A 19,327-nucleotide genomic window follows, 5' to 3' on the forward strand; every position below is an offset into this window, starting at 1 on the left:
GAAGCAAAGGCTCGGAATATATTCAGGGCTAACAGCATTGAACAAGACCCAGAACCTATGGCACTAGTTAATGATATACATGGAATGATGGAGTGAACCGGAAATTGCGCTCAGAAGATGCACTAGAATCCAGCAGAAGGAAAGCCTCCACTGGCGAGGAGAGGTTACATCTCGAGGTTGAGGAGATCACTCACAATCATCTCCCTGACAGCTTATCCAGGGGGAAGGCTATTTATTAGCTAGTTTATTATCATACCTATGAATAACCAAGCCTTTATGCAACACTTGTGAAGTCCAGGTTTTCACTCGTGACGTTGCTGACCTTTAACTCTGCACGTCCCACAGCCTGGTTTTGACTCTGCTTTGTTCTGATTTCCAATTCTGTCCCTGCCCGCTTTAGTCTGTTGGCTGATTGTCTCACTTTGTGTCTGCATTATGGTTTTGAGGTTGCTTTGCCTTTTCAGCTTGTCTGCCTCAGTCAAAGAAAAAAACCCAAACAAACCTGCATTTGCATCCAGCTTTGTCTCTGTCTGAAATAGACCAAATAGACTACCAAACAACATTAGCAATGCACTAAGAAATAGGAATAATGGTAAACAGATCAATTAATTAATTTAGTTGTTAACCATGGTTAATGTAATAGGAATAATACATTAATACACAATTTAGTTATTTCAGGTGTAAATTAAGAAGACAATATGACTACACATCTTCATTAAATAGCTGATATAGTTCATGAGTAAATGATTTAGGTATTTTTTTATTTTTTCCATAAAAATAAATCTGTTTGTGTTATTGTTCTCTGTCGTCTCTTAACTTTCACCGCTTTTTGGAGACAGTTCTAGAAGAATACAAGTTTGTGAAATCAATCATTCATTCTTCAGTAATACCTTTTTCCTGGTCATGGTGGATCTGGAGCCTATCCCAGGAACACTGGGTGGGAATACATCCTGGATGGAATGCCATTCCATTGCTGGGCACCATGCATACACACATTAACACCTAAGGGCTAATCCATCTACTCACATGTTTTTGTTGGTGGGAGAAAACCCACATGGATCGAGTGTGGGGCTTGAACCTTGATTATCTGATCAACACCCCAGAGACTTAACCACTTGAGCTACCACCGCCAGCCAAAACTTGAAATTCTTTCTTCAAATATCCCATCCTTGAAGGGTTGGGGTTAGAGCACAGGGTCAGCTGGAGTGGAAGGGGGGGGTGTTTGTTGATGTCCTTGCTCAAGGGCCCAGCGGTGGCAGCTTGGTGGTGCTGGGGCTTGATCCCAGATCATCTGATCAACAACCTAGAGCCTTGAGCTACCATCTCCCTACTGCCATAAAGCATTGAGGCTAGGATATCAGGGACAACAATACAAAAAGAAAGCAGTAAGAAGCTCAGCAGCAGTAGTAGTAGTAGTAGTAGTAGTGTAGTTGGAGTCAACATTTTTGTCACTGGTGAAAACTGAAATATACTTCATTTAGTCCCTGACATTAATCAAAGTGATGTGAAGACCAGACTGCAACAAAACTGTGGTGTAATAATCAGAATATGAATTGATGCTTTATGTAACTCGTAAAGTAGTTGAAGAAGTTGTTCATTTATATAGCTGGATCCTGTGTGATGCCCTGACACCAGTTTCTTCGGGTTCTGGCTCACGAGGTGGAAAAGAAAGCTTTAACACTCCTGGATTTGCTTTACAAATACATGTTCGTATGGATTTATGTCTATGTAGACAATAAAGTATGGACATCAGAGAGTACGAGTTGTTTCTGGGTGAGAGCGGACATGTTTTCTGGGGGAAACTTCTTTGAACATTTAGTCCCTTGTTGTAGTTTAATGCTGAGGAAAGAATAAGCGTGGGAATATTCCGGCTCTATTCCTAATAAACAGGTTCTCAAAGGGCTCACGCTTGCTTTTCCTGCAGGTGCAGGTTTTGATTGAGCTCGGCAGGAGGTGAAAGGATTACGCAGGTCTCCGCACGTTAGAGAAAGTGCTTCGGAATAACAATTACACAGGTCAAGGGAAGCACAATGTCTCTCTTTTTTTCTACATATTCATGATATGATGATATTCTAGCGGTGCAACAGATTCCTTCTACTATGTCCAATTAAAATTCACAGAGATTTGTTTTTACAATAGCATTAAACCAACAGTATTGAAAGCATTGATATGCCATACTACAGCTTAGCAGAATCTGTAGATAATGTTCAGTGTTTATGGTTACAGGGTAGAGTCAATGGGCTTGTTCTTCATTTATTTCTTCCATTTATGTTTATTCATTTAGCAGATGTTTTTATACAAAGCAAATTACAAGTGAGTTGAGATTTATATTGTAATATCAACATTTTAATCATATGGAAGATGCATGCATTTCCAATCTCACCGGCTTTACTCTACTCTTATGAAAAATGTTACCAACGCCAAGGTTTTAGTGCATATACGGCTAAATCTCTGCTTGCACACGACAGCTTCTGGTTGTTGGTGAAGTTGTATATATTTAGGACTGAAGCAGACACTTCATTTCACACTATAGGTCTCATAGGAGACAACAAATCCTGTGCTTTAAATCCACCAGGCAAGTCCCCATATGGACACAAGGTGGTGCTTCCTAACAAAGTATTGCAATTCAGAATCTGAAACATTTTATTCACCGAAAGTGCTCTGTATGCATTTATTTGACATATAACACGAGTGCCAATATAAAGCATGTGATATAACCCTTTCACATAAATAAAATATACAACTATACAAAATGATTCCGTCTAAAACTGGAAACTGTTCAGCGCCAGTGTAATGATGCTGAAAATAGTCTATTGCACAGTAAAACAAGCCTGTTGTACAATGTGAGTATTTTTAGAGGCTGAAAAGTTTACGAAAGTGTGTGTAAAAGTGTTTTGCAAGACTGGAAGAAAGTGTGAAAATGGTTACTGCTGAGGTTTTTGCCCCACTTTTTTTTTTTTTTTTTTTTGAGCGTAGATATATTTACTTTGCACTCCAGGGAACAGGGAGCTGAACACATGACAACAAAGTGGTATTGCATCTGTTATTATGCCTGTTTTACTAGGGGAAGGGGGTTGGTGTTTGGGAGGAGAGATTTGGGATCTGTTAATGAAGTTGAAAGTGCAGGTACCTTTCTGTACCTGGTCTGTTGTCGAGTGCTATTCTTGGTTGAACTGATATTTATTATTTTAAAACAGTATTCTTTACAGGAAACAGTATTCTTTACAGGGAGGTTTGGGTGAATTTGAGAATGTTGCTTTTGCATTTACGGTTGTGTTGGTAGTTGTGAGTATAAGCGGTTTTAAGTACAGTTAAATACTATCTGATGCAAAAATGACTCATTCACAGAGGATAAGCTTCTCCTGCTGTTTCTGGATTCTGTTCTATCACTGGGCATGCACACACACAGACACAGACACACACACACACACACACACAGAAACACACACACACTCATTTGAACCAAGCATAGTCAGTCAACCTACTTTCATGTTTTAGGGAAGTGGAAAGAAACCAGAGAACCCAGAGGAAACCCACAAAAACACTGGGAGCACATGCACAGAAACTCCATCCTGAACGTAACCTGAGCTCAGGATCAAACTGCGTAAAAGAAAGCAACACTTTTTTAAGTAATAGAGCTTCTTAAGTACTGTACAGTCCATTTCGATTCTGTTCTGTTCTTCTAGGTGTGTCCTTTTCAGATGGAGCACAAGAATACTCCATCTGACCTCATTAAATCCCAAACTGCACATTTAGCTGTTTCCGTAATGGATGTGACTCACATCAGGACATGCCCCTGACAGGTTATGATGGAGTGAATGTTACTGGGTGTGTTAGCAGGGCTCCTTCAGGACCAGGTCTGGGAACACATGGCCTTCTTAAAAGGTGAATGAATGTGAATGTGGCTCCCCCTAGCGGTCACGATGGGGAAAAAAAATCAAACCCGCTTCACATTTTTCTCTTGCATGAAGCTCCGCCTTCACTGTCGCTGAAGATAATCAGTGTGTAAGTGTGGATCCGTGTCCGAGATGATTCTTCAACCTGGGGGTTAGAAAGCGAGCGTGAGACAGCTAAGCGATCCCTGAGAGAGGGAGACAGAGACAGACCGGACACAGCTCGAGCCACGAGCCGGGAGAGGCGATGATGGCGGCGGCCATAGAGAGAGGAGGGGTCCGGGCCGCCTTCATGAATCCAGGCACGGGAGGCGTCGGTGTCGGTGTCGGTGGTCTCGCACCGGGGGTCGGGCTCGCTGCTCCCGGAGTCATGACCGGTGCTGGAGCTGCAGCCTCGGGCTCTTCAGGTCCTGTTCCTGTTCCTATGAACCTTTTTGCGACGTGGGAGATCGACCGATCCTCTCCGAGCTGCGTCCCGAGGTACCGGAGCACGTCTATTGTTTCGGGGGACGTGATTGGAGCTTTTCAAACAATGCTTTCTAGATTATTTTTATATTGTGCATGCAAAGCAGAAATCCGTCTCAGCCCATTTGGTTCGCGTGGTTTTAAACGGTTTGTGGGTACAGAACCAGTTTGGTAACACTGACTGAACAACTAACATTATGGTGGCTCAGTCAGATCAGTAATCTTCTGTTATCTTCGGTCCAGTGCAGATTTCTTTTTTGTTTGTTTGTTTGTATCATTTGATTTGATTTAGTGGATTTGCTGCAGGTCTTGAGCAAATGATGCTCATTTTGTAGTCGCGTGAATTGTATTTATTTGTTTATTATCGGCTCGCGCCAGAAAGAGCCGGAGCGCCTAAACCAGTTAAAGGGCTTGTCCGTGATGTGAACTAAACCCTAACTTCACCAGATCCACCCGTTAGTGTGTCCTGGACACTTTGAACATGGTTCCAGTCATGTTTTTTCAGTCTGTAAGCTCAGTTATGAGAGTTTTTTCCTCACAGCTCCAGTGTTTGACCGGGATTGATGTGACCTATATTTGGCGTGCCATCGCCCTTTAGGGGAGTCTCACAGAGGCGAGCTCCTGATAACGGAGTCGTGTCGTTTCCAGTCGTTTTGAGTTTTTTGTGCCTCACTATTCGGTCAAATGAACCTACACACTAGGACACGACCTCAGAAAAAACGTGTTTAATTGCAGAACTAGATGTTTAAATAGGCTAAAAGACAAACTAAGCGTGTTAGATGAACGCCTTTAGCTAATGAGGCTGCGTTACAAATGTAGTTAATGTAGGTTTGTAGCTTAGATTGGCTAAGTAGCTTAACTACTTTCTTTAATAAGAAATTATTTCAAGCACGAAGAGTGAAAATAGCTGGGTCGTTTAACAGTTTAAGATTAATCACGAGCATTGTTGTTATTTAGGGGGCAGTCAATGCTAATGCAACGTTCAACTATTGGGGAGAAGTCCTTATAAAGCGTGTATTACATGGTAATAATCCCAATCACTGAGTTTGTGTATGGCTTGTAATAGCAGGCCAGAAGTTTCTGATTATTGGTTGCAGATGTCATTTTTCACTCTTAAACCAGCCAACTATGTACTGATACACTCCCATTTTCTTCTTCCATTAAAAAATAAGTAAAATCCCCACTTTGGTTGTCTACATATCAGTTTTCCTAGCACTCAAGGTGTTTTACGGCACTGAGCATACCTAAACAATGCACTCATGCATCCCCTGTTGGTTAGAAATGCTGCATCTCAATGGATGCCGTGTTGGCCGCAACCACAACTCATTTGCGCACACTTACACATGGCCTGCGCAGACCGTCAGAGAAAATGTGGGAGGGACACAAAGCGCAAATTCTTAGAAATAAGAGACACTTTATACTCAGGAATAGTTGGAGCGGGGACAGCTGCGCACTTTGCAACTGTAGAATGGAGATTTGAAAATGGATTCTGCTCTGATCTGCTGTGTCGCTGGTACATTGTTTGCCAAGCGAGATGAACCATGCTCCTCAGATGCTATCTGTACATACTCAGAGAAGCCTGCAGCACCCGTCACGCACGTCAGAAACCCAAGCGATTCTTTCGTCAGAGTAAGTGAAATTAACTCGGATGGAACGCCGGAATGTATGTCATCACCAGACCTCGAAAAAGACATGAGCAATGAAGACTGTTGCAGCGCAGCATTTGGTATCAAGTTGAGACATGGTAGCTGCCAGCCACATTTGGAGCTGTAGCCCAGCTGTCACCTTATTGTTGTTTTTGGCCATGCTGTTCAGCAGAGCTGGCTCCGAACAGCTATAAGGGCAACCTGGCACAGTGTTGGGTTCCAGTGGGACGTCCTTGGGCTCAGGGGATACATTTATTAGCTTGTCCCAGATGTGTCTCCCATAGACCAGCACAAGTAAAAAATTCTTTCTGGCTTGAGCACCTCAAACTCCCTTATCTAGTCTATCTAGTGTCGCTAATGCACCAACCGTATTATCCTGCAGTTAAATTCCAATTAAACGGCAAATTTTCATTTTACTTAAATGCCGGAGTTGTGTGTCTCCTTACTTTTCTTTGAGGCCTGACAGAACGGAGTGACGTTTTATTAGTCAGCCACATCATCTGTCGTGACCCGTACTAAATACTTTGCATCAGCATAAAGGAATCTAAAGATAAGACCTCGAAACCACAATGCATATCTACTGTTTCCTTTTTTTTTCTTTAAGATTTTTAAGAAAATCTGTGTGTTTTCCTCTGTTGCATTGCCAGACGTAGGCAGCCTTGTGGAGGTTGTGTGTTAACCTCAGCACCCCACCATTCTCAGCAGGAAGAAAAATCACTTTGTGGATGGAGCCAGTAATAGATCAGGGCTTTCAGTAATTAAAACAGGTTGCCTAGATCACCTTTGCTAGCAAATAGCACGTCAATTATTCATGCCGTTTCATTGGAGTTTAATTGGTTTGGGAAGCCATGTACTGCCATTATGTTTGATGGAGTAATGTTGCCTGGGGAAATGGTTTCCTGGCCAATTAGTCTTTTAGGAGATCTATGTTTTCTGCCCTTATCTAAGCGTACCTCTGCCGCCTGTAGTGTCACTGTCTAGTGTTGAAGGTTTTCATGGGCTGTCACTGTTTGAACAGGTCTTTTCCCTGTTGTCCCTCACTCCTTTTTAACACTCCCAAATGGACTAGATTTGTTTGGTTTTGTTTTAGGAGCTATCTGCTGGGGTGGTAATGTTTCAGATTGAAGAGCATCAAGGGAGCTTTTTGGTATGTGTTTTTTTTATTTGATCATCAGCTTGGGCCTTGCTCTGTGGATGTGTCTGGTAAACTGGCTTACCAATTTTACAGAAATCAATAACTTGGTGTCTCCTGGGCATCGGTGAGAAGAAAAGAGCACTGAAATCTGGTTTTATGGAAATAAGCTTCTAATTAGTATGAGTGAAATTTCCTTCAATAGTAGCATATAATGCAGCAATTATTATAAATTATTCAGTACAATGAAACTAATAGGCAGTGTATGTATTTATGAAGGTGGCTCTGCCATACAGCGGGTAGCATGGACTCTACCATGGCTCGGTGTCTGAAATGTAAATTGAAACAAACTAAAAAAAAAAGCTGATTAAAGTAGGCTGTGTAAAATTACCAGTTAAAATGGTAAGAAGAAGAAGTCAAGTCAAGTCAAGAAGCTTTTATTGTCATTTCAACCACATATATCTGACGCAGTACACAGTGAAATGAGACAACGTTTCTTCAGGACGTTGTCTCATTTCTCATTTCATGGACGTGACATTTTTATCATTCACCAGCACAAGTGGGTCGGAGAAAAGGAATCAGATTCCTTCAGTGTTCAGCATTTTGCATTTGAATGTTGACTTGACATCACTAACTAGTCGACTTTGCTAGTCAATTCGACAGGATTAGAAATATGTAACGAACAAGCATGCTAACATTAACCAGAGAATAACAGTAAACACGTTAGTTACTAGCTAAGTTAGACAGTCAGACAGTGTTGGAAATTTAGTTAGCAAGCAGAGCTAGCATTAAGGACACACAAATCTGGGTAAAGTCCCTGTTATAGAGAAATCAGAATTGTACAGAGAACTCCTGCTGTTTATTTGAACTGTCTCATATTCAGCGTTCCTAGGATAAACTCAGGATCTTCTGCAACCCTGGCCAGGATAAAGTGGTTTTTGAAGATGAATAAATGATGAATGAACACGCACACCTTGTTCAGTGACAAGCAAAACATGCTGCTGCGTGTTATGTCACCCAGGCATTGCATTACAGTCAGACTCTTAACCTTTTGGGTTACAGGTTAAGCTTTAGTTCGTCTGACTGGCTGCTTGGCGTTTCTAAAAGGAGATGCGCTATCTTATTAGCTCAGACTAATGCTGCAGGAAACACCGTAGGGCTGAAGGAGCTTACCAGATCTCGTGCTATTTAATTTTGGAAGTGTGATTAAGGCTTGGATTTCCCCATCAGTGCCAGAAGATTTGATGTCTTGTTTTTTTTTCCAGTGCAGTCTTTGAGGTCATCTTCCCCACCTGTCAGAAGTCATGTGAAGTTAAATGAAATGAGAAAGAGAGCTTGTGGAATCTCCGCTCCACCATTTTACACCCCAAAATAAGTTCTGACAACCACATCCAAGATTTCAGCTTATCTTCATTCCCCTAATCTACCTCCTTGTCCGTCACATGGGTTTGTGGGTGTTGCTTACTAATGTGTTCCCTCTAGCTGTTTATCTGTCATTTCTTTGGATCTTGTGGTTGCATGGAGGTCTTCGTCAATGAAAAAACAGCGCCTACATCCTCATTACCTAATCCCAAACCCCGCTTTTTCCCGTATCACCTTATCCGCAGATGTCTCTGATCTGAATCTGTTCATGAACTTTCACAAACAGGAATATGAATATTAATTTTTGGGCCAAGTGTTTATTTTTGGAGATGAAGCATAGCAAAGCAAAGCAAAGCAAAGTGACTTCCATTATCAGTGGCAAATTGAAACCTACATTCATAGACCTTCTAACAGGGGTTACTAATGGTTCCTTTAAATGATGTAACTGTCATTAGCTCTGTTTTATTCCATTGACATCAAGTCAAGTGCATAAATGCCAGGATTAGAGTGGGCACAACTGGAAATGGAGTTAAACAGTCATAGTAAAGTTATTTAAAAGCATTTTTTAGTAAACCCCTTAACGTCCTGTCGGTGTGTTTCTGAAGCCGGGGTAGTCGGGTTGCTTTATGAGTTCATCACTGGGCTTCTGGGTTTGGGCAGGGTTTTGGTCAGTGTAATGTGAGAAGTGCATGAGGATCAGTTGGAGCTCTGCTATATCGCTGGCCTCAGCCGGCATGGGTGGAATGGCGAAAAATGCTCCTTTAAATCAGAAGCATGTGGCAGTCTTTTCCTGCCTGCTCTCATGGTGTCAGAGCCTGGGGCAGAAGGGTTTTAAGTGGGCATGAGAACAATATGTGGGTTTTTTCCTTTGCATGTTGTGGGCTTTTTTAAGTTACTGTAATTAAAAGTGAATCAGTGCTGCTTATGTCTTTCAGGTGTGTATACTATAGTGTGTGTATATGTGTGGATGTGTCTGTTGGTTGTTTACAGCTCTACAGTATTACACCATTGCTTTATGCAGCTGTTCCCAGCACAAGACTAAGAACATTTGGGTGCAATGTGCAAAGAGCTCAACACCACCATGCATCTAATCCTGCCTGAGACAGAATTCAGGTCTACCGATTAGCGTCGGAGAACTTCTAGAGTTACGCAAACATCTAATCAATACATTTTTGTGGTGTAGTGATACAATGCATTTTCAAAAATAAACATAAAGCAATGTTGAATGATCCATTCAGAGTCTTTGCAACATTTCATGAAACAAAAGCTGAAATGTAACCGAATGGTAAAAAAGCTAAGATTTCACTGGGGTGACTCACAGGGACTTTTCCATTATACTGTTAGCTTGGTAACTTACCAGAAAGCCAAAATGTTCCCGAAAAACCAGACCTTAAATATTTGGTGGGATTTTCCAGTTCCTGCTTTGTTGCTGGCTGTAGCCACTGCTGCTTTTCCTGAGCTATCGTATTAGCACGTCAAAAACAGCATTTTCAGAGGAGAGAATGTTGCCTTGATTTGTGCTGCGTTTGAGGCGAAGTTACAACTTACAATCCTCTGATTACATCAAGTAAAAACCACAAACTTCTTATGAGCTTGATGTGCACTGACAGAACAAACTAAAAACACGCCTTTATAGAGACGGCCATCTTTTTTTTTCCACTTAGGGATGGGAAATTACCACTTACAAGGCACAACAACCGGAGCATATGTTTTAAGTGTGTATTACACCTCATATAACAGCATTTTTAAGTGAGTAACTTAATTTATTGTGTAGTAGAATATATTGTTCGATATAATGAGGTATGCATCACATGATATGATACAGTGCACCATATTGCTACAGCCCTACTCACTTCACACAAACAATTAGATGCAGCCTACAGCTTAAGTTTATTTATTTTTTTACCATAAAATTTACCTTGTACAAATTTTTGTTCAGATTTTTGGTCTAAGAATGCATGTGACATACACTATATTGGCAAAAATTTTGGGACACCCCTTCAAATCATTGAAGTCAGGTGTTGTTTTTCAGGGGTTGGGCTTGGTCTATTAGTTCAAGTGAAAGGAACACTTAATGCTTCGGCATACCAAGACCAAGACAACTTTGTGGGAACAGTTTGGGGATGACCCCTTCCTGTTCCAACATGACTGCACACCCATGCACAAAGCAAGGTCCATAAAGACATGGATGAGCGAGTTTGGTGAGGAGGAACTTGACTGGCCTGACGGTCCTGACCTCAACCCGAAAGAACACTTTGGTATGAATTAGAGTGGAGACTGCGAGCCAGATGAAACTGGGACGTCTGCCTTTACATGCAAATGAATGTGGAGTTGGCCCGCCCTTTGCAGGTATAACAGCTTCATCTCTTCTGGGAAGGCTTTCCACAAGGTTTAGGAGTGTGTTTATGGGAATTTTTGACCATTCCACTAGAAGCGCATTTTGGAGGTCAGGCTCTGATGTTGGATGAGAAGGCCTGGCTCACAGTCTCTGCTCTAATTCATCCTAAAGGTGTTCTATCTGTGCAGGCCAGTCAAGTTCCTCCACACCAAACTCCCTCATCCATGTCTTTGTGGACCTTGCTTTGTGCACTGGTGTACAGTCATGTAGGAACAGGAAGGGGTCATCCCAAAACTGTTCCCACAAAGTTGGAGCATGAAATTGTCCAAAATGTCTTGGCATGCTGAAGCATTAAGAGTTCCTTTCACTGGAACTAAGGGGCCAAGCCCAACCCCTGAAAAACAACCTGAATTCAATGATTTGTCTCAAAACATTTGGCAATATAGTGAATGACCAGAGCACCGACTATCAATTTACTGCCATTGAGATCAAAAATATCCATAATTTGACCACTGCTACAAGGATTACCCAAATCTCACAAGCCAGCAAATACAATAGCCACAAAACTAAAAGTTATGTGGAATTTATCCTGATTGTTAAGGAGGGGATTGTTGAATCATGGCAACAGAGAGACTGTTCTGTCTTTACTCAGCAGAAAAGGAAAACCAAAACAGCAGATGAATTACAGCTTTGTGCATCTTTATAACATAAATCACATGCTGAGGAATTCAAGTGGTTAAGGTTCTGGGTTGTTGATGGGAAGATCAAGGTTCAAACCTCAGCACCACAAAGCTGCCACTGTTGGGCCCTTGAGCAAGGCCCTTAACCCCTCACCGCTCCAGCGGCGCTGTATCATGGCTGACCCTGTGCTCTGACCCCAACCTCCAATAAAGAATTTCACTGTGCATTAATGTATATTTGACAATATTAAAGACTTCTTCTTCCTCCTGCGGTTGCCATTTCCAAAAAGCTCTTCTTTACCTTTTAATGCACCATTTTACATTTACATTTCAGTGCATTTATGCCATTTAGCAGATGCCCTTATCTAGAGTGACTTATCTCATTTATTCATCTGAGCGGTTGAGGGTTAAGGATCTTGCTCAAGGACCCACAGCAGTGGCAGCTTTTAGTGATTGCACTAAACCTTCCGAGCAGCATTTCAATGCTTTAACTACTGAGCAACCATTTCCCCTCATTTCTCTAGGTGTAACATTGGGCACTGTTATACAGAGGGCTTGGTTCACAATGTGCAGATTGTGTAATCCCAGTTTGATGACGTAAGCAGACTGTAGCAATTGTCTTTAATCACAAGTCTTTCCATTGAGGATCTCAGCGGTATAATCTGACATGGAGAACATGTCATCACGCATTCAGGTGAGAGTCTGTTGTGAACATTTGAAGTAATAATCTTCTGAAATCACGCAGTGTCAAATTGGCTTTAGCGTGAAGATGGGTTTATTGGGTGTTGTGATAAACATAAAGCACATGTAGATGACGATCTCCATTCAGAGCACCATTTTTCAGGATTGTAAGACAAGTCTTATCCAGTGGCGATGACAGCTGTTGGAGTGAGGAAACTTTGTTAATGGAGTACCTCAGCATTTTCCAACCATTTCTCTATAGTGTGTGTGTGTGTGTGTGTGTGTACATGCTTACCCGGGAAAATCGTTTTGTCACAAGCTGTTTACTCAGAGCTCATTTATGATGAAAACCTAAGGGCAGACACTGAATTTAGTTAATAAATATGCAACTATTAAAGCACAAATTGAAACAGACTCTTTCACTTTAATAATAAACGTCTCGAGACGACACAAAACAGATAGAACAAGAGAAGCTTTTCTTAAAACCGTCATTCTGGTGACTTCCAAAAAGTGTGATTACATCCAGACATAACCAAAAACAATTCCTCCCTCTCATACTGTCCCGTCTCTGAAGGACATATTACACAGAATTAAAGCTTCATTTACAAATACTACTATAAGTAAACAGGTCTTCTGTTCTATAAGGTTAAGGATATAGCGACATGCTTCAGTTTTTCTCTTTGGAAATCCACCTGTTTTATACGGAACGAAGAGCAAATCTCTTTAACGTATCTTTTAACGTATCTTTTTAATAAGAAGTTCTTATCCTTGCTGGAGCCAAGATAGGTTTCATGATAACTGATTTCACGCTGCATGACCGCGGCTTTTAATTCTCCTGCATTTTAAAGCCGAGTGCATTGAGGAAGATCGATACATCCTAAAATTGAGTTCCTAGTGTTACAGAGTGGAGAAGCCTGGAAACAAACAGTGTGTAGCGTCTGTAAGGTCTGTCTTAGTTTCATTACCTCTCTGTGTGTAAACATTATCTAACTAGAAGGATTTTCAACATCTATCAGCATGTTGACGACACGACTAGAACTCTGAGAGGATTTACAGTATAGGCTGGGGATCTATTTTTAGAGTCGGTTCCCGAAAATATCCATCAGTGGTGTTGTGTCTTATCTTCAACTCTTATAGCATGTAGCTTTGTCTCGTCCATTTAGATCACTGCTCGAGAGAAGGCAGATTTCATTGCTTAAAAGTTTGATTTTGAACGTTCTTGGTAATCCAAGTTGACCGTGAGTTGGTAAGATTTATTATTGTAAGATTTAGAGATTATGTTGTTGTCAGATATTATGACAGACACTACCATTCCTAACTCTATGTTCTACCAATTTGCCAATGTTCATGCTGTGGCATGCAACAGCTTCCAATTCAATTTTATTTTATTTGTATAACCCTTGGACAAAGCAGCTGTACAGAAATATATAAAACTACAGTAGTTTTATAAATGTATAAATAACCACACATGCTTCCTCTGACACATGTGAAGCCAACGGATCTTCTTCAAACAGATGCTCATTCTATATCACAGGGCAGCGTCACAAGCAATATCTACCCTGATATCTACCCTGTTCTGCATACATGACCTCACAGATACTGGGGATTGTCCAGCATCGCTCTGATCGTCGCCTCTCCCACCCAGAGAGCATGTGGCTGTCTTGGACTTCTGGAAACTTGCAGCTGTTTTGCTGTTTGGCAATTTGATTGGGTTTTTCTACAAAAGTGCAGTAAAGCAGGAAACAATCAGTGTGTTGAATTTGTGACAATCACTTATTAAACCGCATTTTCATCAATTAGCGTCTGTTTATTACCTGATCTGTTTCCTTACTCATCTCTGGCTGTGTTTCCCTTAAAGTTTCATAACTTATTTTGTCGCTCTGAACCCCACAGCAACCTTCGTTTCTCATTTACATTTATGGCAGACGCCCTTATCCAGAGCGACTTACATTTTTATCTCATTTTATACAACTAAGGGTTAAGGGCCTTGCTCAGGGACCCAGCCTCAGCAGCTTGGTGGAGCTGGGGTTCGAACGACTCACAACCTTTTAATCAAAAGTCCAACACCTTTAGCACTAAGCGACCAAATTTCCACATTTCTGTGCACACGACTGCACTGAAAACTCTTTATCGGTGTGATCCTTTACTGGAGAAAACACTTTACATTCCCACATCTGCTATGATAGTACGTGTGGAACTTTATCATACACAACTGCTATCGAACTCATGAAAGGACCTGGCATTGATGTCTAGAAGTTAAATATATTTAGTTTTAAACGTTGTAACTGTATTAACTATATGAACTGTATTAAATTATGTATTTTTAGCATCATTAGGTTAGATTTTTTTGTCTTCCTGCGAGTGTTTTATTGTTAGCAACTGTTACATCTCAAAACAAGTACCTGAATGGAAGGTAAAATCGATCTGTGTGCCATTCATTTAACTCTTTTTCCCCAAAAATGGATTTAGTTGTGTCTCTGTTCAGTGTTGAATGTCTTTGTCATGTCACACTAACACAGTGGTGTTTAATATGAAGCTCATATGAAAGTAGACAGTCAGGGCTTTAAGAATTTGTAGGGTTTTTGTTAAGTATTTCTGGCTTACCTCGCACACTAGGGGCAATATTGTTATAGGCAAGTTCTAATAAAACAAAAAAACGGTTTATTTTTTTCCCATCTTCAAAGTAAATGATGATATCAAACCCATTTCTGCTCTCGGAGATGCCCCAAGTGCTTGTTCATAATCATCTACAGTTTCAACCACTAAAATTCTGTGTAAGATTATCCCAACTGAGGTAAAAACGTCTCACACTGTAAGCCAGCAGTGTCCTGACTAATTTTATATCAGACTTTCAATGATAATAATAATAATTCATTTGTTCAAAATGTCTGACAAGTCGATTCGTCTGTGTAATAGAATTGAATTGTACTGGCGAAAAGAGTGACACGTCCTACATGTATTATTTTATTTAAATCTGGAGTCAGTCGAGTTTTCTGATATCAAAACCACAGAAAGCATTCCAGTGACTAGAGATGTTTATGCCATATGCTACAGGGGGAATACCACTGAGTACATGGTGGAAGGAGATACAGATGATTCATGATGGTTTTGGTCAGCCTCAACCGAGGAAAAAAATCTCAGCAATGTCTCAGTGACTTCTTTTATCCAAGACAGTCACATGCCAGAATGTGTTCTGTCCAGAAAAACAGGAAGATAGCCCCATTTATATGACCAACACTTGGATTGTATGTTCAAAATGCAGCCAGTTATCTGTTGTGTGGTCTTTAAAACATCTCAGGTCCCATCGTCCAGCTGGAATGTCACTCTGTTTGTGTATCAGGTCAGGAGTAAGCTGAGCGCGCAGGTGGGAGAAACATGCGTCCTGGTTTCCACATGAACGGTTTCCTCTGCAGGAAAGAGCTCAGTGGAGCCATTTCCTCTGGATCTCCCCACCAGCTGTTTGTGTGTGTGTGTGTGTGTGTGAGCGTGTGTGTGTGTTTGTGTGTGAGCGTGTGTGTGTTTGTGTGTATGTGTATGTGTGTGTGTGTGTGTGAGCGTGTGTGTGTGTGTGTGTGTGTGTGTGTGAGCGTGTGTGTGTAGGCAGGGAGAGTCCCTGGCTTTTATCTCAGAATTCCACTAGAGAAAGGGAGAGGGAGCGAAGCAGTCATGTAAAGAGTACACTTCGACACTAAACATCTGTGTCAGAAAGGAATGATCATCCCTCTCTCTCTCTCTCTCTCTCTCTCTCTTACTCTTGCACCCCCCCTCTGCCCCCCTCTATCTTACTCTCTCTCTCTCTCTCTCTCTATACCTCCCTCCCTCTCCCACTCTCTCTCTCTCTCTCTCTCCCTCTCTCTCTCTCTCTCTGCCCCCTCCCTCTCTATCTTACTCTCTCTCTCTCTCTCTCTCTTACTCACTCTCTCTCTCTCTATACCTCCCTCCCTCTCCCACTCTCTCTCTCTGTCTCTCTCCCTCTCTCTCTCTCTCTCTCTTTGTTTATGTGAAAGTGTCGCGCATGGTTTTGTGTGAAAGCGTTGGTGTTGTGCTGCATTCCTTTCACTTTCGGCGTGTTAAAGTGTGGGAACGCTTGCGCGCATGAGAGTCTTTTGGGGTTTCGTGTCACATGAAAGCGCATCAGTGTGTGCTGCAGAGCACGACTGTGTTGTGTGGAGATTGATTTACACACTTCCGCTTTATGTGGGTGATTTTTGTGGGAATGAATTTCACCGTCTTCCAATGATTTTGCTGTTTGAGCGCTCAAGTAATTTAGATCTCTCCGTGACACACGGATAAATGACCCTAGTCGTGTTTATTTTCCTTTCATTTTCATTATTTATCAATTTAGATTTAAAAAAATAAATAAATTATGGTATTTCCAAAAGATGCTTATTGAAGATGCTTTTTTTTTCGTCTTTTTTGTTTGTGTGATGCAATGTAAATCTGTAAAATTCCTTAATAATAAAAATATTTCACTGCTAAGACTTAAGGCAATAACTCGTGTTACAACATCATAGACCACATCTAGCCAACGGTATTCACTCGTATTTCCAGGGGTAGATGCTTGGTGGGCCTGGGATTTGCACTGACAGCCTTCCAATTGGTGGTCCAGTGCCTTAGCTACTAAGCTACCACATCCCCCTGCTCTCCATTCTTGTTAATGAAATTAGAAAGAGCCCAGAGTAAAATACTGACTCATCACTTATAGCCATCTCAGCTCCTATAGTGAGCTATAGTGACCTATTTGTGCATGTGTGTGTGTATGAGAGTTTTTACACATCGATCTGAGAAGGACACGCCCAGATGTGCACATGAACGTATGTAGACAGAAGTAAGAGGAGACTCATGCTTCATCATTCAGGTTAATTTGAGAACTAAACTATCAAACTATCTGTTTTTTTTTCTCTTTATTTGCTTCCATAAATCTACTGTGTACGAGCCCAATCTTTTTCAGCACTGAAATGTAGTCATTGATGGATGAATATGGATTTACTATAATGGGTGATCAATGCGCAGCACACTGTGCTGTTTCTGGGTCAATAGTTACCTCAGGCAGAACGGAAGCCACCTAAGAGGCTTAATGTGCTGTAGTACAATTAGCACGACTGCAAACCCAGCCAGAGAGTCAGAGAAAACACGGACATGTGTCGAGACAGACCAGAAAACATGAGTGATGGATACTGAGCCACTATAATGTCCTGTCCTGCCTTTGTTGTTTCATGAGTCAGCGTCTTAGAAGACTGAATTCAGATAGATATGACGTAGGAATGCACAAAATCATTCGGATATCCGAATAGGTTCTTCAATAACTGAGGAACAACAGGCATTAATTATTTATGAATGAAGGTTTTTTGTATTGACCATTGACCTTTAGAGAGAGTTTCCATGTTGGCTTGTTGCAATATTTGAGTCCTGTTGGTATGAAATTTGGTTAAAATGTAAATGTAAAATCTTTAGTACAAATGTGCCAATAAACTCATGGTTTTGTGTACAAAAGTAAAGTTGTTACTCATCACATAGTACAAGAGGATCATAATAAAATCTGCCGACTGTGCAATATCATGTTCTTCAAATGAATAAATGAAGATCCAGACCTGCGATTAAAGACATTTTCCTTCATTCTTTAATACTTCAATCAGCGTGATCAAGACTCATGAAGAAAACGTGTACATGTCTCATAGAAAAACAGTCTTCATTCTTCCAAGTGAGCTTGAGGTCATAAGAGTATTGTTTGTGTTATTAACATTTTGGGCTGAAATCATACCTGGTGCATGACACACTTCAGTAACAGATGCAGGGGTGTGCTCCCCAATTACATCATCTACCACTTCCCACCCAGCAGCTTGCCCTCCCCTCTCATACAACAGCTACAACCTGGGGAGAATAAGGACTCACATGCTTCCTCCGAGACATGTGATGAAAGCCAGCCTCATTGTCTCTAACTGCTGATCATGGCGCATCACACGGCTGTGATGTTGTCTAGTCTAGTCTTTTGGCTGGGTTCACATTGTGTTCTTTAGTCTGGCCTTGAGAAGGCAAAAGGTTTGGTTAAGGCTCTGGGTTGTTGATCAGAAGATTGGGGTTCAAGCCCCATCACCACCAAGCTGCCACTACTGGGCAATAGAGAAAGACCCTTAACCCTCACCACACAGTATCATGAAACATGAAAACATGAAACAGCCTTTATTTGTCACATATACATTACAGCACAGTGAAATTCTTTCTTCGCATATCCCATCCTTGGAGGTTGGGGTCAGAGCGCAGGGTCAGCCATGATACAGCGCCCCTGGAGCAGAGAGGGTTAAGGGCCTTGCTCAAGGGCCCAACAGTGGCAACTTGGCGGTGCTGGGGCTTGAACCCCTGATCTTCCGGTCAACGACCCAGAGCCTTAACCACTTGAGCCACCACTGCCCCAAAAAATTCTTTCTTCGCATATCCCATCCTTGGAGGTTGGGGTCAGAGCGCAGGGTCAGCCATGATACGGCGCCCTTGGAGCAGAGAGGGTTAAGGGCCTTGCTCAAGGGCCCAACAGTGGCAACTTGGCGGTGCTGGGGCTTGAACCCCTGATCTTCCGGTCAACGACCCAGAGCCTTAACCACTTGAGCCACCACTGCCCCAAAAAATTCTTTCTTCGCATATCCCATCCTTGGAGGTTGGGGTCAGAGCGCAGGGTCAGCCATGATACAGCGCCCTTGGAGCAGAGAGGGTTAAGGGCCTTGCTCAAGGGCCCAACAGTGGCAACTTGGCGGTGCTGGGGCTTGAACCCCTGATCTTCCGGTCAACGACCCAGAGCCTTAACCACTTGAGCCACCACTGCCCCACTGCACTCTGACCCCAACTTCCTAAGCTGGGAAACGTGAAGACTAGAATTCCACTGTGCTGTAATATATGTGTGATGATAACAAAGGCTTCTTCTTCATCCATGAGCTCACAGACACTCGATTTGCTAGTGTTGCTGTGATTGACAGTGGAGAAAGAGTATGTACACAACATTACCCGTTGCCTTTCTGCTTCTAAACACTGACAGAGTCAGCAGCACACATTCACACTGATCTCTGATTTCCATTATAATACATGCATAATATTCATGAAACAAAAGCTGACCAAATGCAAATAGTTTTTATTTTAGCTCT

General features: G+C 41.8%; 1 protein-coding gene across 2 annotated transcripts in view; it reads left to right on the forward strand.

The window, feature by feature from the left end:
• Positions 1–3,950: 3,950 nt before the first annotated feature.
• Positions 3,951–19,327, forward strand: part of si:ch211-126j24.1 (phosphofurin acidic cluster sorting protein 2) — a 73,283-nt gene continuing 57,906 nt past the window's right edge. The window contains exon 1 of one of the 2 annotated variants that reach the window (XM_058401128.1): positions 3,951–4,373. In XM_058401128.1, the coding sequence (XP_058257111.1) occupies positions 4,141–4,373 (233 nt within the window). In that variant the 5' untranslated portion in view covers positions 3,951–4,140. The remainder of the gene's footprint in view (positions 4,374–19,327) is intronic. The other variant, XM_058401129.1, reaches the window with a different exon arrangement.

Source organism: Hemibagrus wyckioides, linkage group LG10, assembly GCF_019097595.1.
Source record: "Hemibagrus wyckioides isolate EC202008001 linkage group LG10, SWU_Hwy_1.0, whole genome shotgun sequence".
Lineage (NCBI taxonomy): Eukaryota > Metazoa > Chordata > Actinopteri > Siluriformes > Bagridae > Hemibagrus > Hemibagrus wyckioides.